The 17881-nt window shown below is 32.4% G+C and overlaps 3 protein-coding genes across 4 annotated transcripts; 1 reads left to right on the forward strand and 2 right to left on the reverse strand.

Annotated features, from left to right (window-relative positions):
* Positions 1 to 2313: 2313 nt before the first annotated feature.
* LOC139429690 (uncharacterized) lies at positions 2314 to 3516 on the forward strand. Its single transcript, XM_071195623.1, has one exon. It carries the CDS (start codon positions 2314 to 2316, stop codon positions 3514 to 3516), a length of 1203 nt encoding a protein of 400 aa, XP_071051724.1.
* A 2093-nt stretch (positions 3517 to 5609) lies between these two features.
* Positions 5610 to 7997, reverse strand: LOC139429679 (uncharacterized). Of its 2 annotated transcripts, XM_071195610.1 has the most exons (3): positions 6579 to 7997; positions 6288 to 6521; positions 5610 to 6219 (listed from the first exon to the last, which is right to left on the reverse strand). In XM_071195610.1, exon 1 carries the CDS (start codon positions 7977 to 7979, stop codon positions 6702 to 6704), a length of 1278 nt encoding a protein of 425 aa, XP_071051711.1. In that variant the 5' UTR covers positions 7980 to 7997; the 3' UTR covers positions 5610 to 6219; positions 6288 to 6521; positions 6579 to 6701. The 2 variants fall into 2 exon arrangements, with proteins under 2 accessions (XP_071051711.1, XP_071051710.1); XM_071195609.1 differs by having other exon boundaries at positions 6288 to 7997.
* A 3093-nt stretch (positions 7998 to 11090) lies between these two features.
* LOC139429692 (matrix metalloproteinase-16-like) lies at positions 11091 to 12692 on the reverse strand. The gene has a single exon (XM_071195624.1). The coding sequence runs from the start codon at positions 12690 to 12692 to the stop codon at positions 11091 to 11093; it is 1602 nt and encodes a 533-aa protein (XP_071051725.1).
* Positions 12693 to 17881: the final 5189 nt, after the last annotated feature.

Consider the following 17881-nt stretch of genomic DNA (forward strand, 5'->3'; position numbering starts at 1 on the left):
GTGTGTAATTCTGACATAAATAAAAACTATCTATTGCCTTATGTCGTCCCATACAAAAATAATCACGAATAATTGATTGTTTATCGCATGCTACATCATCAAATATAAAAACCGAATCTTCATTCGCTTTAGAAGGATGCATTATGTCATCACTACTGCTATACTCATAATATCCTAAATCTTTTATAGGCTGCAGCAATTTTCTCAAATATTCATATTTGTTTTGATACAATGACTTTGAATACACATACACATTTTTAAATAATAGTCCATTAGGATCCTGTAATAAGCTAATTATCAGATTTGTTTTACCAGAGTTAGAAGGTCCGGATATAATGCAACGTAGATTATTTGGAAATAAATAACTATGCTTTCTGTTTTGAGGTGATTGATTATTATTAAATTGCATTGTTACATCATCAACATTTAATGTGTAAGGTTGTTTTATCACTTTCATGTTTATTGTATAACTAACTATTATATAAGTTTGATTTTGAATATATAATGTTCATTTGTCTGTTGACCATTGAAGCGATTATCAATATCATCAATATTTAATGTGTAAGGTTGTTTTATCACTTTCATGTTTATGGTATAACTGACTCCTTTATAAGACTGAATTTAAACATATAATATTCATTTGTCTGTTGACCATTGAAGTGATTGGACCATGAAGAAAGGAGCAAGTGGAAAAGCGATTTCTTTCAATAAAGCCGTTAAAAATGCTAAAATAAAATTAAAAGAGTCAAGCACTAATGATTTGAAATCTGCTGCAAAGTTAGCTTTACGTGCCGTAAAAGGTATTGTCAAAAAGAAACCTCGTTCTAGAGTTATTACAATTCCAAAAAGCGGTGGTATACTTCCGCTCATTCCAATTTTTGCTGGTTTAAGTGCATTAGGAGCTCTAGCAGGTGGCACTGCTTCCGTTATAAGTGCTGTCAATAAAACGAAGCAAGCACAAGCGGCACTCAAGGAAAGTCAAAGACATAATCAAACGATGGAATCAATAGCTTTAGGTAAAGGTCTGTATTTAAAACCATATAAAAAAGGATTAGGTGTTTTTTTAAAGACACGCCAAGAAAAACCATACAACAGCAGAAAGCGCTAACAAACGTTGACTTGATGCGTTATGTGAAAATATTAGGGATACCAGAGTTTAGAGGGATATTCATGCAAGATAAATTACCTGTGCGTATTAATAATAATGAAAGAGGTATTATTAACTTGGATAGTGTGAAAGGACCTGGTACTCATTGGACAGCCTATATTAAAAAGGGAAATATAATTACTTATTTCGATAGTTTTGGTAATTTAAAACCAAGTAAAGAAATTGTCAATTATTTCAAGAGTGCAGGAAATAATGTAATTATTAAATATAATCACCATCAATATCAAACCTATAACACTAGTAATTGTGGTCATTTATGTTTAAATTTCTTATCATCAGACGCATTATAGTTTCAACAATCAAAGGATGTGGACGTTTGATTTAGTAGGAAAAACATCTGTTCTAACAGCAAATTATCACCCTGCAATAGAACTGAATCCTAATTATCAATATGAACTGGCACTTGTAAGCTTTGATGGATACAACTCAATTCCAAATATTGACGAAACAAATAATTGCTTAAAAATTGATAATGAATTGATAGCACTACCAACAGGATCTTATGAATTAACACACATTTCGAATGCCATTAATAAACAACTTAAAGAAAAGAATATTAAAGGTGTGAACTTTAGCCTACAAGCAAATGAGGATACTCTACAAGCAGTGATCACATGTAACAAAACTATTGATTTTAATGTAAACAACTCCATCTCAACAATATTAGGATTTAATAAATCAGATGTACTGGATCCAATAAAATCCCCGCATAGAGCTCGCAATATTGTAGATATATTTAAAGTAAATTCTATACAAGTACTATGTAGCATAACACATGGAGCTTATCACAACGACATACCTGCGCACACTATCTACTCATTTTTCCCTACAGTACCTAAAGGTTATAAAATATCAGAAACTCCCCACAATTTAATATATATGCCTCTGAATACACAAATAATTAATAATATTACCCTTAAAATAGTTGATCAAAACGGATTGTTGGTCAATTTCAGAGGAGAAGTCATCAAGATAAGACTACATTTAAAGCTCTCCAGTAATAATGGTTCTTAAGGTAAAAGGTAATATAAACCCACAAAATCAAACCAATACTTTTAGTTCTCTTCACACTGTGAAACAGTTAACACCTCAAAACAAACAATTTCTTGAATCATTAGGTTTACAATTAATAAAATAATAACAATATGAGTATCTTAAACGTCTCTGATAAAGTACAATTTGATAATTCACTCGTACGGATTCAGTATCATAATCATTTACCATACTCATCAAATTCTTTTAACAATAGCGATGAAATTCGTATTGCAATTCAACAACAGGACGTTTACACGTTACCAAGTCAATCTTTTATTTACGTACAAGGGAAACTATTGAAAGATGACGGAACCGTTGATAAAGATTCAAAATTGTCAGCAAATCCGATCGCTCATATGTTTAGTGAAGTACGATTTGAATGTGGAGGGAACGTAATTGACAGAGTAAGAAATCCAGGAATAGCTAGCACATTAAAAAATCTTTGCTCATTAACAAGATCGGAATACTATCATGCCTCTAACGCAGGTTTCGAATATCCAAATGTTAAAGTAAATGAAAATACAGGAGATTTTAATTTTTGTGTTCCTTTGAAATATTTTCTTGGGTTCGCAGAAGATTATAATAAAATTTTGATAAATCTCCGTCAAGAATTAGTTTTAGTACGCAGTAATTCAGACAAGAATGTTATCGAAAGTCTTTTACCTAATGTGGCGATTACTATTAATAAAATAGTATGGAAAGTTCCTCATGTTTCTGTAGCCGATGTTGAACGTTTAAAACTTTTAGAGTACATTGAACAAGGAATTGAATTGGACATGGGATTTAGATCATTTGATTTACATGAATACCCATCATTACCAAAAAATAGACAACACACATGGACAATTAAAACATCTACTCAATTAGAAAAGCCCAGATACTTTATATTAGGGTTTCAAATCAATAGAAAAGATAATCCGTTACGTTCTGCATCACAATTTGACCACTGTAATTTAACAGATATGAAAGTGTTTTTAAATAGTGAGAAATATCCCTATGAAGCTTTAAATTTAAATTTTAAGACAGGTCAAATTGCAGTTTTATATGAAATGTATTGTAATTTCGCAAAGACCTATTACGATCGAGAACTTGCAGAACCAATGTTTAACAGAGATACATTTTTAGCACATACACCGATTATTGTAATTGATTGTTCACGGCAAAATGATATTTTAAATGTTGGAACCGTTGATATTCGCATTGAATTTGAAACGAGTGAAGAGATACCTAATGCTACTTCCCTCTACTGTTTAATCTTACACGATCGTGTTTTCAAATATGTTCCTTTAACTGGTATGATTAATCAAATATAGATCAGTTTGTAAACAACTCTATCTCATCGACATAACGTTTTAGTAAATTAGATGTACTGGATCCAATAAAATTCCCACACAGCGCTCGAAATATTGTAGATATATTTAAAGTAACTTATATGCAAGTATAATGTAACATAACACATACCTGCATAATTTTACTGAAACATAAATAACTTTGGAATTCGAAATACTCAGAAGTTATTTATAATCATTACGTACATTCTTTAATAATTTTACAAAAACCTTTGAGTGGGGAGGTATCTATAGTTATAAATTACATTTATTACAATATGAAGTTCAGATGTGCGGTTGTAGACGTTCAAGGGTTTTACGTCAACTCTAAATTCGAAGTTAAAGAATTTACTCTTCTGGATATTACCGCCAACGGCTACATTATACATTTACACCTAAAGCCGAGCGTACCATTCCAACGATTAAACGTTGAAGATCAGAGGTCAGTAAGATATTTAGAACGCAATCATCATAGGTTGATATATAACGATGGGTGGATAAATCAATCGGAAGGTCTAAATGTAATTGATGGTTTAATTTCCTCCTACGATCAAATATTTGTTAAGGGAAATCAAAAGAAGCAGTTTTTGGAAACACGTAACCATAATAATAATTCAATAATAACAGATATTGCGTTAGAATTTGCGGAAGAGGATGAAACTAAATTAAATTCAACCTCCAATCAATGTTGGTTTCACGTCGGCGGTTGTCCAGCGGTATGTTCACAGAACAATGTTTTAATTTTAAAAAAATTTTTATGTAAACAAAATAAATTTAATTGTATTTAAGTTGCCTGGATTATTATTAGAAATATTCCTATTGTATTATTAAATTTATGTTTTAATCAATAAATTAATATTTATTTTTGTTAAAAAATATGCATTTTAATACTATCAAAATAATTGTATCTTTATTCTCTTTTACCACCATCACCAGATGGCGTCACATGAATTTTAAATTTACGCGCGCCATCTATCGCCCATCAGGCAACACCTAGCGCGCGTCATTTATCGCTCAACGCTTTGTGTCCGCATGTATCGACGATGACGTCATCGTGATAAGGCCCGTCGATCTAGATAGCCTCATTCAAATTTCCCGCCAAAAAGAGGGTTCTTGGAGAATGCTGCGCTCCGATTGGTTGAATTTAAAATGTGGGCGTGGCCAGAAGGAGGTAGTGGTGGGGATAAAATGTGATTTCGGACCCCCCTATATTAAATCTTATGGGAGTTTGGTCCAGAACGCCTATAGCTATACGCACGCTATCTATCGCTCATCAGATGAATTTAAAATGTGTACGTGGTCAGAAGGATTTAGTGGTGGGGATAAAAAGTACTTTTGGACCCCCCTACGTTAAATCTTATGGGATTTTGATTTAGAACACCCATAGCTATATGCGCGTCATTTATCGCTCAATAAAAATTTTAAAGCTACATGTATTTTAATACTACTTTATACAACTGTATACTAAAACTAAAGTAATTAAAACAATATATATTTTATTAAGTTTTATTTATTCATTCATTTTTAACAATTTTTCACGCAATATTTTATCAACAATTCGTTCAATTTCTTTAATACGTCTTTGAAATCGTTGTCTATCAATTACCGCCTCTAACCATTCCCGTCCACTTCTTGCTCTTTTATGTACATCATCACACTCTACTTCATAAATCTCAATCTCTTCCTTAAATCGAACCGATTTCATATTAGTAGTGTAAGAATGCCGGTTCTAGACCGGAAGTTGCTCCTGCTGCTCCTGCGGTGACGTCACGCCTCAATGTATTAGGTATAGGGGGGGATACCAACTAAAGTTTGGGGGAAAAAAAATTAGGTTGGTATTAAAAGTAACTAGAGATCTAGGGATTTTTAGAAAATTAAATAGAAAAATTTAAATACAATGGCGCCACCTATGATTGAGTGGTGTAAGTACTAGATTTAGGAATTTTTTATAAAATTAAACAGAAAAATTTAAATATAATGACGCTAGCTATGATTGAGAATTGAACTGTAAATTAGCGTAACTTGAGCTGAAAAATTAAATGCTGGTGGTGGTGGGAATATAGGATTAAAAATAAAAAAAATCATTACATTTCAAATTAACAATAAATTATATTAGCATAATATATAAACAAACCAATATATAATATAATCTGTGATTAACTTGAAATGACTACATTTAAGAAATAGATGCCGATGGAATTTCATCATTTGAACCAATATTCTTCTTCTTCTTCTTCTTTATAAATTCAATCTTTTGCACAGTACATGTCTTGTTAAGTTCAAGTTCTCCAAGATATACCAAACACATTTCACGTAGTTCAACAATTTCAGCATCGGAAATCACTTCAGCAATACGTTTAGGTAGAAATACAATAAATCCAGCTTCCAGTTCAACAATTACCATAGGCCAAGCTCGGCTTGGAATACGTTTAGCTGCTACAATTGGATACGGTGTATGTAAATGTAAATCACTCACTTTTTTCTTAGGTAAAAATTCACACTGTCCTAAACGATTTAGATGTTCCATCTTTTCAATAAGCGGTGTATAAACTTCAAGTGAACAGTTTGGAGTGTAAGTTCGGAATGAATAAATGTCGCACCAGGCGGTAGAGATAATGTAACCGCAAAAAAAAATAATGTGGTTAGACGCAGTAACATCTCTCTAGATAAACAAATTTCCAATAACAACTGTTGATAAAATTAAAAAAAATAAAATTATCAAAAGGAAAATTCGAGAAACAATAGATATTACTTACAGTATAAAAAATAAATCGATCCTAAGTGTTCCCAACACATCCCAATGGTTGGTAAACCATGTTCTCCACAATCTCAATATGATTTCGATGGGCAACATCCCGTAAAGCTCAAATACATGAATTCTTTTTTTAGTCTTAAATTCACAAAGAATTGATTGAAGATTTTAAAATTGCAAACGTATCGTCCTTTAAAGTCTCATTTTCATAACGTTTAGGTATATAGACTTTAAAATCCTGCAATTGAATTAAAACAATAAAAAAAATCTCGATGGTGTAAATTAACATACTTACCAATGAGATTTGAACCATAGCTAAAGTGTGATGTAAACAGAAAGTAAAGCGAATAAACAATTAAACCATCGAGAACTTTTCAATAAATTTCAATAAATACGAATAAATTAACTTAAAATTAAACTATGTACTATCGTCATTAATACTATAATGACCCCAAGCGAATGTATTAATTCCATTATTACAAATATATCGCTTGGAGTCATTTGGTGATAGAACCAATTTATTTTGTAATGCTGTAAATATGTTATGATTGAAACTTCTAAATAACGTTTGTTTTTTAAATAAAACCGATTTTGAATTTAAACAATCTAAATAATTTTGAAAAGATATGTTATGTTTAACAATAGCTTTCTTAACACCTTTAGATTTCTTTGTAACCCGACCATCAGCGACCCTATTCGCATACACTTTAGACCTCAAACCGATAAATTCAACCATTATGTTTCCGCAATTCTCGTCTTTCATTTTACCCAAAACAGCTTTATTATGTAACGGTATGTCAAACTGATTATCAGGACTGTAGTTCGATGTGTCAAATTTATCTAAATTCAATTTCACGTCTCTATAAACATCATCGGAATCAATTAGTACGGTGAAGCTATCGGTATCCATGTAACATAAGCGAATAGATTCACCGTACTTTGGTTTTAAGAAATCATAATAAAAATTATACATTAACAATTTAGACAATTCTAAAACCGTAAAACCAACATATAGAGGTTTATCGTAAACGACATGGAGACGATCCATTTGAATTGCCGAAAACGTTTCTGTGAATATGCTTATGCTTTTAAAATTCAATTTCGCAATTAAACTCCGAGCTCCTAAACGAGGACGACCGGAGATTTCGCTAGTATGAACATCATCCCAACTGGTCACTAATCTTACATCGACTCGCTTATCTACATTTTCCATGGTTTTACCAAAAACCGCATTATTCATTAACTTGAAAAAATCTTTTTCAAAAGAATTATTAGCGTATTGGCGTAATGCTGTATTCTTATCGATGTAAGATTTCAACCAGATAGACTGTCTGAACGATAAAACTCTATTAATTTTAGAAACTTTAAGACCGTTAGCAACGGCCTGCTTTAAATTTCTATAATGCACAACATAATTTGTTTTATTAAATAAATTTGGAATCAATCTTTTATCGCTTTCACATCTACCGTTAGGTGGTAAAATGTTTTCACATAAAAAAGGTAAATCATTATGCGTATCATGCAAATACTCGGGGTATTCGATATCTACATCTAAAATGTAACCGTAATCTGAAGTATCTGATATATTATTAAAATTAAAATTTAGAATTTGGGTATCATCTAACCACTTGAAACTGGAAACCGGTAAATATTGCGACATCGCCCATCCATACAAATTATTCGCGTCCCAATACATTAAATGCGATGATGGTAAATTGGGGTTATAATTATTCATATATTTATTATTAGCTTTAGCGTACCGTAGGGAGCATTGAGAAATACCTCCACGGATACCTTTCTTAATAAAATGAACTTGATCTATATCCGTCAATAATTCTAATTTAATTTTGGTAAATTTTAACATGGCATCCCAAGATAGCCCCGGTGCCGTATAATAATGCGCGGGATCTAAATCGTAAGTTTTAAAACAAACTTGCCTGAATTTTTCAAATACATCAGTCAATAAAAGAACATCTGTCTTTAAATACAAGTCGGAATATTGTTTCAAATTTTGACAATTAAATTCTTTCCACACACATTGAGCGTGCGAATATTGCTCATCGCTTATGTCTTCTAAATTTAATTTGTTGTAAAACATGCTTTTAGATGGTAGTGATGTATCTTTTAGTTTGTCGAAAGAGGCTATATAATTATATGGAAATACGCCCTTTTTCGTTAACAATTTAAAATGTTCCGGGTGTGGAAAGAATTTACGTATATTGATAAAGTCATTTATTTCGAGGTTACCGGCTAAAGAGTCTAATGAAGATGCCATAAATCTAAACGAATCAACAAATCTTAATTTTAAGAAAATATTTTCCACAGTTTTATCTTCATTGATTAATTTATCGACAAACACTCTTTTACTGAAACTGATATATTTTTCTTTATTGTTCGGCAATACATCAAGTCCATATTCATCAGCATCAGCCATTTCTTTAATAAATAAATGGCAATCATAACCGCTAAAATTATGAAAGAATATTGGAATAGAATTTGGAAGTTTAAAATTTAGATTGCAATTTGCATGGGCGGGTCCCCGGTATTTACCATCAATATGACAATGATCGCGTACCTTAACCTGGTCAGATGTGAAAGGATTTTGGCAAATATAACAATTTTCAGCTGAATCGAAATTGCGTTGCTCATCGGTTGTTAAAGGTATCATTGGTTTTACGGTTTTCAAGTATTTATTATAGATAAATTTAACATCATCGATTAATTTTGTGATAAAAACGTGAGATGCATCAAGTCCTGTATACGTTTCAAATTTATTAAAACTACTATCAATCGTGGAAACGATATAATAAGCGAAACTATAGGGTTGATGCATCTCAACTTTTTCGGTAAAAGATTTAGATGAATTGGGCTCACAAAAATCGATTGGTTGTAGAATCGATTCGAAGTCTGCATATATAACGAACGGGGCCATCTGTGTGAATTTATAGTTATTAAATGATAAAATATTTTCGGGAGTGTGTAAGCCAAAATAATTAGGTTTTGATTTTAAATTTATCGTGGGAACAATTGTTTTTATATGATTACAATCGTGATTCTGATGTGTAATTAATTTTTCAGCAGATGGAAATCGGGTTAAACATCCATCACAAAGGTGTATAGAATGCTCATGGCGTGAAAACTGACGTGATATAAGCCTGGATAGGTTCTTAATTAATACAAAATGACTTTTCCCGCCGGTTTCATATAAATAGAGTAAATTTATATGAATTTCGCGTCTTTGTTTGGTAAAATAAATTGGTCCTTCCACCGTATACTTATTCGAATTCCTAACTAACTCATACACATTAATGCTTAAATTATTTAACTTTTCCACTTTAACAATGTCTTTAAAAGTAATGGGGAATCTAATACCTTGTAAATTAAGTGTTTCACTATAGTGAGGGTAGCTTGAAGTCCGGTCTTGATGAAGTTTTGCGGGATAAAGAGCTGCCATCAAACACCACGCTAGACATGCATCGTCTTCATAGTTCTTAATATTGATGCATGCCTTTTTCTTTTCGATATCATGAGGTAAACGAATATATGATGACCCGGGTATGGGCTCAAATTTATTGATGTTCAGGAGCAGGTGAGATATAGAGTGGAAAGCCCACCCCGACCCACGCTCCTGAAACTCTTCGCTTTGAGTTAGAATATCCCGAGTCATCTCATCATAAACCTCATTCAACACAGTGGCGGCAGTGATAATTCTAAATTTTGTATTAAAATTTTTCTCCGACATAATAATTTCCTCATTCCCGTCATCATCATCAAATCCGGACTTAATATAATTTGCTAATAACTCAATCTGAGCTTTTACCGAACCATTCCTATTGAGATGTTGTTCAATCAGTCGATTAACTGTTTCACAACATTTCAATAGATATGACGGTATATCATCATCAGGTTGAGCTTCATCAATTCTATAGCAAACTACCCTATTTTTATAGCAAGACTTAAATTTTTTAACATTATCATCGATTATTTCAACATGTTCAGTTCTAAGATGGCATTCAAGCGAGATAAGTGATGGTAGTAAATCGCCACAAACTTGACATACCCTTCCATCGTTTTCGATCATGGACTCTAGACGTGCTGAATATCGATGACGTTTATTACCTAGTGGTGGTGGTGGTGGTGGTGGTGGGGATGTTAATGGTGTTGGTACTACCATCTCCAAATTTGATTGATGTTTAGTAGATGTACCGGGAACTTCCATCTCTAGATTTGATCGATGTTCGATGGTTGATGGTAATGGTGGTGGTGGTGGTGGTGCTTGACGTTTCATAGATAACCCATGAGATCGTTTCAGATGTACGTTCAAGTTATCTCGTCTTGAAAATGTTACTCCACACACGGTACAATCGAAATTAGTTTTACCATGTTTATCTCGCATATGCCTGTCAAGATTACGTTTCACCGTAAAAGACACTTGACAGAACTCACAAATAAACATATTTAGAGTTTTTTCTTTTCACTTTTCGGAAATAAAAAAAAATAACACGGTGTCTACGAGATCACGAACAAATGCTATTAACTTTTCGGTAACCAGAGCATCCTTTATATATCTATTGTCTTTAAATAATAAAACAAGTTGTAGATAATTGCGGTGAAAAACAGATAGTAGTTTCAAAAAAACAAAAAAACCACAAACGGATGACAGTTGGACGAGATAATAATTAATTCTACTTCGAAAAACAAAAAAACCACAAATGTATAAACAAGTGGAAAAATTTTTAATTACATAGAACCCAAATAAGTTTGTCGTTACATAGATTAAATCACATTTGATACATACATAACATATTTAATTTTCCGCTGGAATTGTGATATTTGATGAAATTATTGTAGACAATATATATTTGAGTTGATCAATTAAAGACTTATAGGGACAAGATATACCCAATAAAGATAGGTTCTTTTCCGAACTACTCACAACCTCTTTTAAATATTCATTGTAACGGATAATTATATCCCCAACAAAGAAATTTAATAAACCATCAGACGTTTTATATACACCACTGAAGTTGTTTGGAATTCCCGGAAAGAATTCATCTGCAGACATTATAATCTTTTTTCTTCTGTAAAAGTACTCATCTACCTGAATGATGTAATGTTTATCGAAAAAGATGTATGTCAAACCGTAGTTACTGGTAACCACACCTCTAATTTTACTTGCATCAGTTAAACCTAATTCCGTTTCAGAAAATCTATATTTATACCTTACAGTTAAACTCTTAATTTCAATTATATATATTTCATTTTTGATAATAAATGTGAATAGACCATTTGAATCTACTGACACTACATAGTCATAGTCGCTATTGTCTAAAACCCCTCTCAAGGGGTGTATCCAATCTAAAATGTTTACAGCTTCGGATTGAATCGGTTTTTTAGTCTTTAGATCAATTAACCAAACCCACTGCTTAAAGAAAACGTAGACTATTTTATCGTAAATTAAAAATGCTGTGAACTTTTCATCCACATCGCATATATGGGAGACGTTGACAGTTGAAACTGATGTTGACCTTATTGTTGTTGTTGTTGTTGTTGATGGTGATGGCCTTACTGTTGTTGTTGTTGTTGTTGTTCTTGTTGTAGTCGAAGTTTGAGTTCTATTTGTAGTGGGAATTGAGGTTGTTGTAGAGATACTAGGTTTATCAAGTGATTTACGTCCATAGATTCTCTGTATATTATCAATGTCATGCCGACTTAAGGTTTCAACTCCACCATAATATGCATACATTACGGAATCATTTCGATTATTATGATCTAACCCTAAAGAGTGTCCAATTTCATGTATAATAACTGGTAATAAATTGACTTCATTTTCGTTATTATTAGTGAAATTCCAATTCTCGTCTATGTCTATATGAATTTCAACTTTATCTTTATGTATACTCGGATACTCTGCGTGAGCTAGCACACCTCCTTTACAGTCAAATTTAGCGGGGCAATTTATCCTAGGATTTTGGATAAGTGTATGATTCACACTTCGAAACCCGATTAAAATGTTAATATCTCGATAAGTTTTTTGAAATTGTAAATTTATATGCTCAGACCAAACGTTAAACGCCTTTCTAAATAGCTCTACGGACTGTAGATGATATGGTTGGAACAAACCCCATTTAATTTTAGTAAAGTTCCACTTACGCGTTATATGTTTATAGTTTAAATTTGTATAAACATCCAAATTACCACATCGGGGTTTTAACAGTAGCTTTAACGTATCATTATCAGCCTCCCCTGTTATAGGGAGATGATAGTAATTTTGAAAGTGAGATAGACCTTCAGCTAACATTTCCTGACGATCTAAATGTAAATTGGGTTGTTCGTCAAAGTCCACCGCCGAAATATGTCCATACTTAACAAGAAGGTTATAAATATCATCAGTATCGTCGTTTAACATTCCAGATATATATTTCAATATATATATCAACAGGTAAATAGATTTAAAATTAATATGGAGGTACATCTTAACTTGTTGGACGTTAAGGACTGAATGAATGAAAGTTCAATAGTTTACAAAATATATACATTTATTTTTTACAGTACAATACATTTTGATTGGTTTACAGCATAAATTTCGATTGGTTCACATAATTTTTTAATATTAATGCGTTGTTTTGCGAACATACGGCTGGGAACCCGTTATGACACCAACACACATCTAACGAAACATTTAATTTAATCTCTTCGGCTACATTACATTTTTCTAGCGATAGGTCGATAATCTTTAAATTCCTACAACATCGATTTGGATGACATGGACGATTTTTCAAAAAATGTGCCTTCTGGTTCCCCTTCACATAGATGAGATCATAGTTTGAAATGGTATCATCGAGCAGCTTCAAACCCATACCTTGACTGATCCAGCCATCGTTAAAACCCAATCGATGATGATGTCGTTCTAAATATCTACAAGACTTCTGGTCCTTTTCGTTCAGCGCTCGGAATGGTTTGCTTGACTGAAGATGTAGATGTAACGTGTGGGATGTGTCTAAATCTATGAGAGTAACTTCTCTGGCTTCAAATTCTGAATCGACTTGAACACCTTGAATATCTACAACTGCCGTACGTCTGAATGTCATGATGGTAACTAATGTGTGTGCATAGCATGGACGACATATATATATAGTCAATGGTAGTTGTTTTTTCCACGATTAACCACATTTTATCATTGTGGATATCCTGTTTGTCTATAACGTGCTGCACCTGCATGTGCACAGTTGTTTTTCTCTGTGGTTGACCACATTTTTTTATCAATGTGGATATCCTGTTAGTTTATGATTACCGACACCTCACCACTCAATGGTTTATATGTATACATGCAGTCTCGAATTTGTTTTTTCTAAACTCGAGTTTGTTCCAACCATATCCTCCACAGTCCGTAGAGCGTCCCCAGTAACTATAAGAATTCCATCCGCCAACGGTATAATTTGATCAGAAACCAATCTGTTTTACCCATCCAACCGATTTTCAGTTTGAAAAAGTATCGGTGTTACAACCGATAAAAGCGGTTGGTCAGATAAAACAGATCGGTTAAAACCGGCCTGTTAAAATTTATCTGTTAAAACAGTTTATATAACAACCTGCGACAACCCTTAACGTCCCCCAGTAACTATAAGAATTCCATCCGTCAACGGTATAATTTGATCAGAAACCAATCTGTTTTACTCATCCAATCGCTTTTCAGTTTGAAAAAGTATCGGTGTTACAACCGATAAAAGCGGTTGGTCAGATAAAACAGATCGGTTAAAACCGGCCTGTTAAAATTTATCTGCTAAAACAGTTTATATAACAACCTGTGACAATCCTTAACGTCCCCCAGTAATTATAAGAATTCCATCCGTCAACGGTATAATTTGATCAGAAACCAATCTGTTTTACCCATCCAACCGCTTTTCAGTTTGAAAAAGTATCGGTGTTACAACCGATAAAAGCGGTTGGTCAGATAAAACAGATCGGTTAAAACCGGCCTGTTAAAATTTATCTGTACCAATCTGTTTTACCCATCCAACCGCTTTTCAGTTCGAAAAAGTATCGGTGCCGATAAAAGCGGTTGGTCAGATAAAACAGAAGGCTCTATAAATACTTTAGTCTTTACGGGAATCATAAATGGTTACATCTTTTGAATGACGTAGCTAAAATTTATAACGCTTTAAAGCATAGGACTACAAAGCTAGCTCCTAGCTCCTAATTTAATAAATTCTAAATCTATTGAAAATCAGCTTCTCAATACAGTCTACAATTTCGTAAAAATTACTGGTAAATGAAAGTCTAAAGTTGGTGATACGGTACGAATCAGTAGACATAAACATGTTTTCGATAAAGGATACCTACCAAATTGGACTACTGAATTGTTTAAAATTGCTAAAGTTCAGATAACAAACCCTGTAACATATTTGTTGGAGGATATGAATGGTCAACCCATTTCAGGAGCATTTTATGAATTTGAGCTCAGTTTATCTAAACAACCTGACGTTTATCTCGTTGAAAAAGTGATAAGAAGGAGGAAAGGGGATAGATTGTACGTGAAATGGTTAGGTTTTGATTCGTCTCAGAACAGTTGGATTTCTAAAGAAAATGTATTGTAAAGATTAAATATACATTTTATTGGTTTAAATAAATTTTTTCATTTAATACATTGTTTTTTATTTAAAATATAGTTGTTTTTTCACGCGCATATCCGCTTGTGGTTAACAAACTTTCCATAGCAACTGTTGGTAAAAGATAAAAAATAAAGATTATTGAAAGGAATGTTCGAGAAACAATAGAAATACTCACATTATAAAAAAAATTAAACTTCATTTAAATTTACAAAATTTAAAATATCCATTAGATAGGTAGAACCTTTAAAGATCAATCCGATAGAATTGATTGAAAATGTTAAAATTGTAAACGTATCATCCTTTAATATCTCATCTTCATAACATTTAGGTATATAGACTTTAAAATCCTCCAATTCAATTAAAACTTTGGGATATGTACTACTCGAATTAACATGTCTCTCAATTCCTATTATACGATATACTCTATTACACTCCAAACGAGAGACTCTAACCAAGGTTTTACTGGATCTTGCATACATATTGTTAAGTAAATCAAGTTTACTATTCAATGACGCACCAATTTGATTAAAATTTTCCATTTTTAACCGATATAGAACCGATGAAATCAATCTGTGGGACACAACTGATTAAAATGTTATTCTAAGTAAATAGATAATAAAATAAAAAAATAACACGTGCATAATAAAGTAAAACCACAAAAACCGCAATTATCACAACTGAGAAATACATCTGCAAAAAATACAGTGACGAACAAACGAAATACCACGAAAAACAAATTACCACAAAAAAACAGATAAATTTCTTCGGATGACAACATTGGGAAATAGGACAGATAGAAAATTAATATAAAATGTGGTGAAAAAGACATTATAGAATTAGTTCAATCTAAAACAGAACATAAACATCAAATTATAAAAAGATGAGTTATAAACAGCCATCAAGCCTGTTTGATTCAGCAGCCGAGGTTGTGAATTTAAGACTAAAAAAAGAATTCATCTATTTGAGCTTTACGGGATGTTGCCCATCGAAATCATATTGAGATTGTGGAGAACATGGTTTACCAACCATTGGGATGTGTTGGGAACACTTAGGATCGATTTATTTTTTATACTGTGAGTAATTTCTATTGTTTCTCGAATTTTCCTTTTGATAATTTTATTTTTTTTAATTTTATCAACAGTTGTTATTGGAAATTTGTTTATCTAGAGAGATGTTACTGCGTCTAACCACATTATTTTTTTGCGGTTACATTATCTCTACCGCCTGGTGCGAAATTTATTCATTCCGAACTTACACTCCAAGCTGTTCACTTGAACTTTATACACCGCTTATTGAAAAGATGGAACATCTAAATCGTTTAGGACAGTGTGAATTTTTACCTAAGAAAAAAGTGAGTGATTTACATTTACATACACCGTATCCAATTGTAGCAGCTAAACGTATTCCAAGCCGAGCTTGGCCTATGGTAATTGTTGAACTGGAAGCTGGATTTATTGTGTTTCTACCTAAACGTATTGCTGAAGTGATTTCCGATGCTGAAATTGTTGAACTACGTGAAATGTGTTTGGTATATCTTGGAGAACTTGAACTTAACAAGACATGTACTGTGCAAAAGATTGAATTTATAAAGAAGAAGAAGAAGAAGAATATTGGTTCAAATGATGAAATTCCATCGGCATCTATTTCTTAAATGTAGTCATTTCAAGTTAATCACAGATTATATTATATATTGGTTTGTTTATATATTATGCTAATATAATTTATTGTTAATTTGAAATGTAATGATTTTTTTTATTTTTAATCCTATATTCCCACCACCACCAGCATTTAATTTTTCAGCTCAAGTTACGCTAATTTACAGTTCAATTCTCAATCATAGCTAGCGTCATTATATTTAAATTTTTCTGTTTAATTTTATAAAAAATTCCTAAATCTAGTACTTACACCACTCAATCATAGGTGGCGCCATTGTATTTAAATTTTTCTATTTAATTTTCTAAAAATCCCTAGATCTCTAGTTACTTTTAATACCAACCTAATTTTTTTTCCCCCAAACTTTAGTTGGTATCCCCCCCTATACCTAATACATTGAGGCGTGACGTCACCGCAGGAGCAGCAGGAGCAACTTCCGGTCTAGAACCGGCATTCTTACACTACTCATATTTATTCCAGTTAAAACACGTCATACATTGTATTATAGTCAACTTTATTTTATTGCATTTTAAATTTCTATTTTCATTTGCATTTCTATTTGCATACACTGTCAATAAATCAAGGTGCGGCGAAGATTCGAGAAAATAAAATGCATAATATATTATTTGCATTGTATAACAACTTTATATTCGTCTAATTACGTATAAACGTTTAAGTTATTGTTGTTGTTGTGCAACACACATTCTAACATTTTTCAAGGTTGTTCCCGATGGTATAAACGGTTAAAATTTTCATATAGAAGTCAGTTGTTACCTTCTACTACTGCTCACACCGCTCGCTCACGTTATAAAGCAACTCAAGCTAGTATGTCACGTTTAAATCAGTTATAGAGCAGTATCAATTTGCCCCGAAGAAGAACATATCTGAATTAGAAGTGAATAAATTATATGTGATTTACGTCTGTGAAGCGGATTACATCATCTACATGGCCATCAGTTGTTGATTTGTAGGATGGTTTATTCGTATTTTTACCAAAACGTATCGCGGAGGTTTATTAATCTAATTGTATTATTAAATTTATGTTTTAATTAATAAATTAATATTTATTTTTGTTTTTTTATTTTTTGTTCTGTTCAACTGCATTAAACTGGAAAGGTTTCGGTGGTTTATTGACTTTAAAGTTTCTAGATTTCTCCTTGCAGCTATCAGTTCAATTCCTTTTGATTTAGAACGCCCAGACGCGCGCCATTTATCACTCAACGTTCCACCGCTAGGTGACACCGATATTTTTTTTAAATTTTCTGTTGCCATTCGGCAAGGCGGACGGTAATGTTCAAAGTTTTTAAAATTTAAGTTAATTAGTCGGCCGTTC

The sequence above is a fragment of the Onthophagus taurus genome, chromosome 4 (assembly GCF_036711975.1).
Source record: "Onthophagus taurus isolate NC chromosome 4, IU_Otau_3.0, whole genome shotgun sequence".
Taxonomy (NCBI): domain Eukaryota; kingdom Metazoa; phylum Arthropoda; class Insecta; order Coleoptera; family Scarabaeidae; genus Onthophagus; species Onthophagus taurus.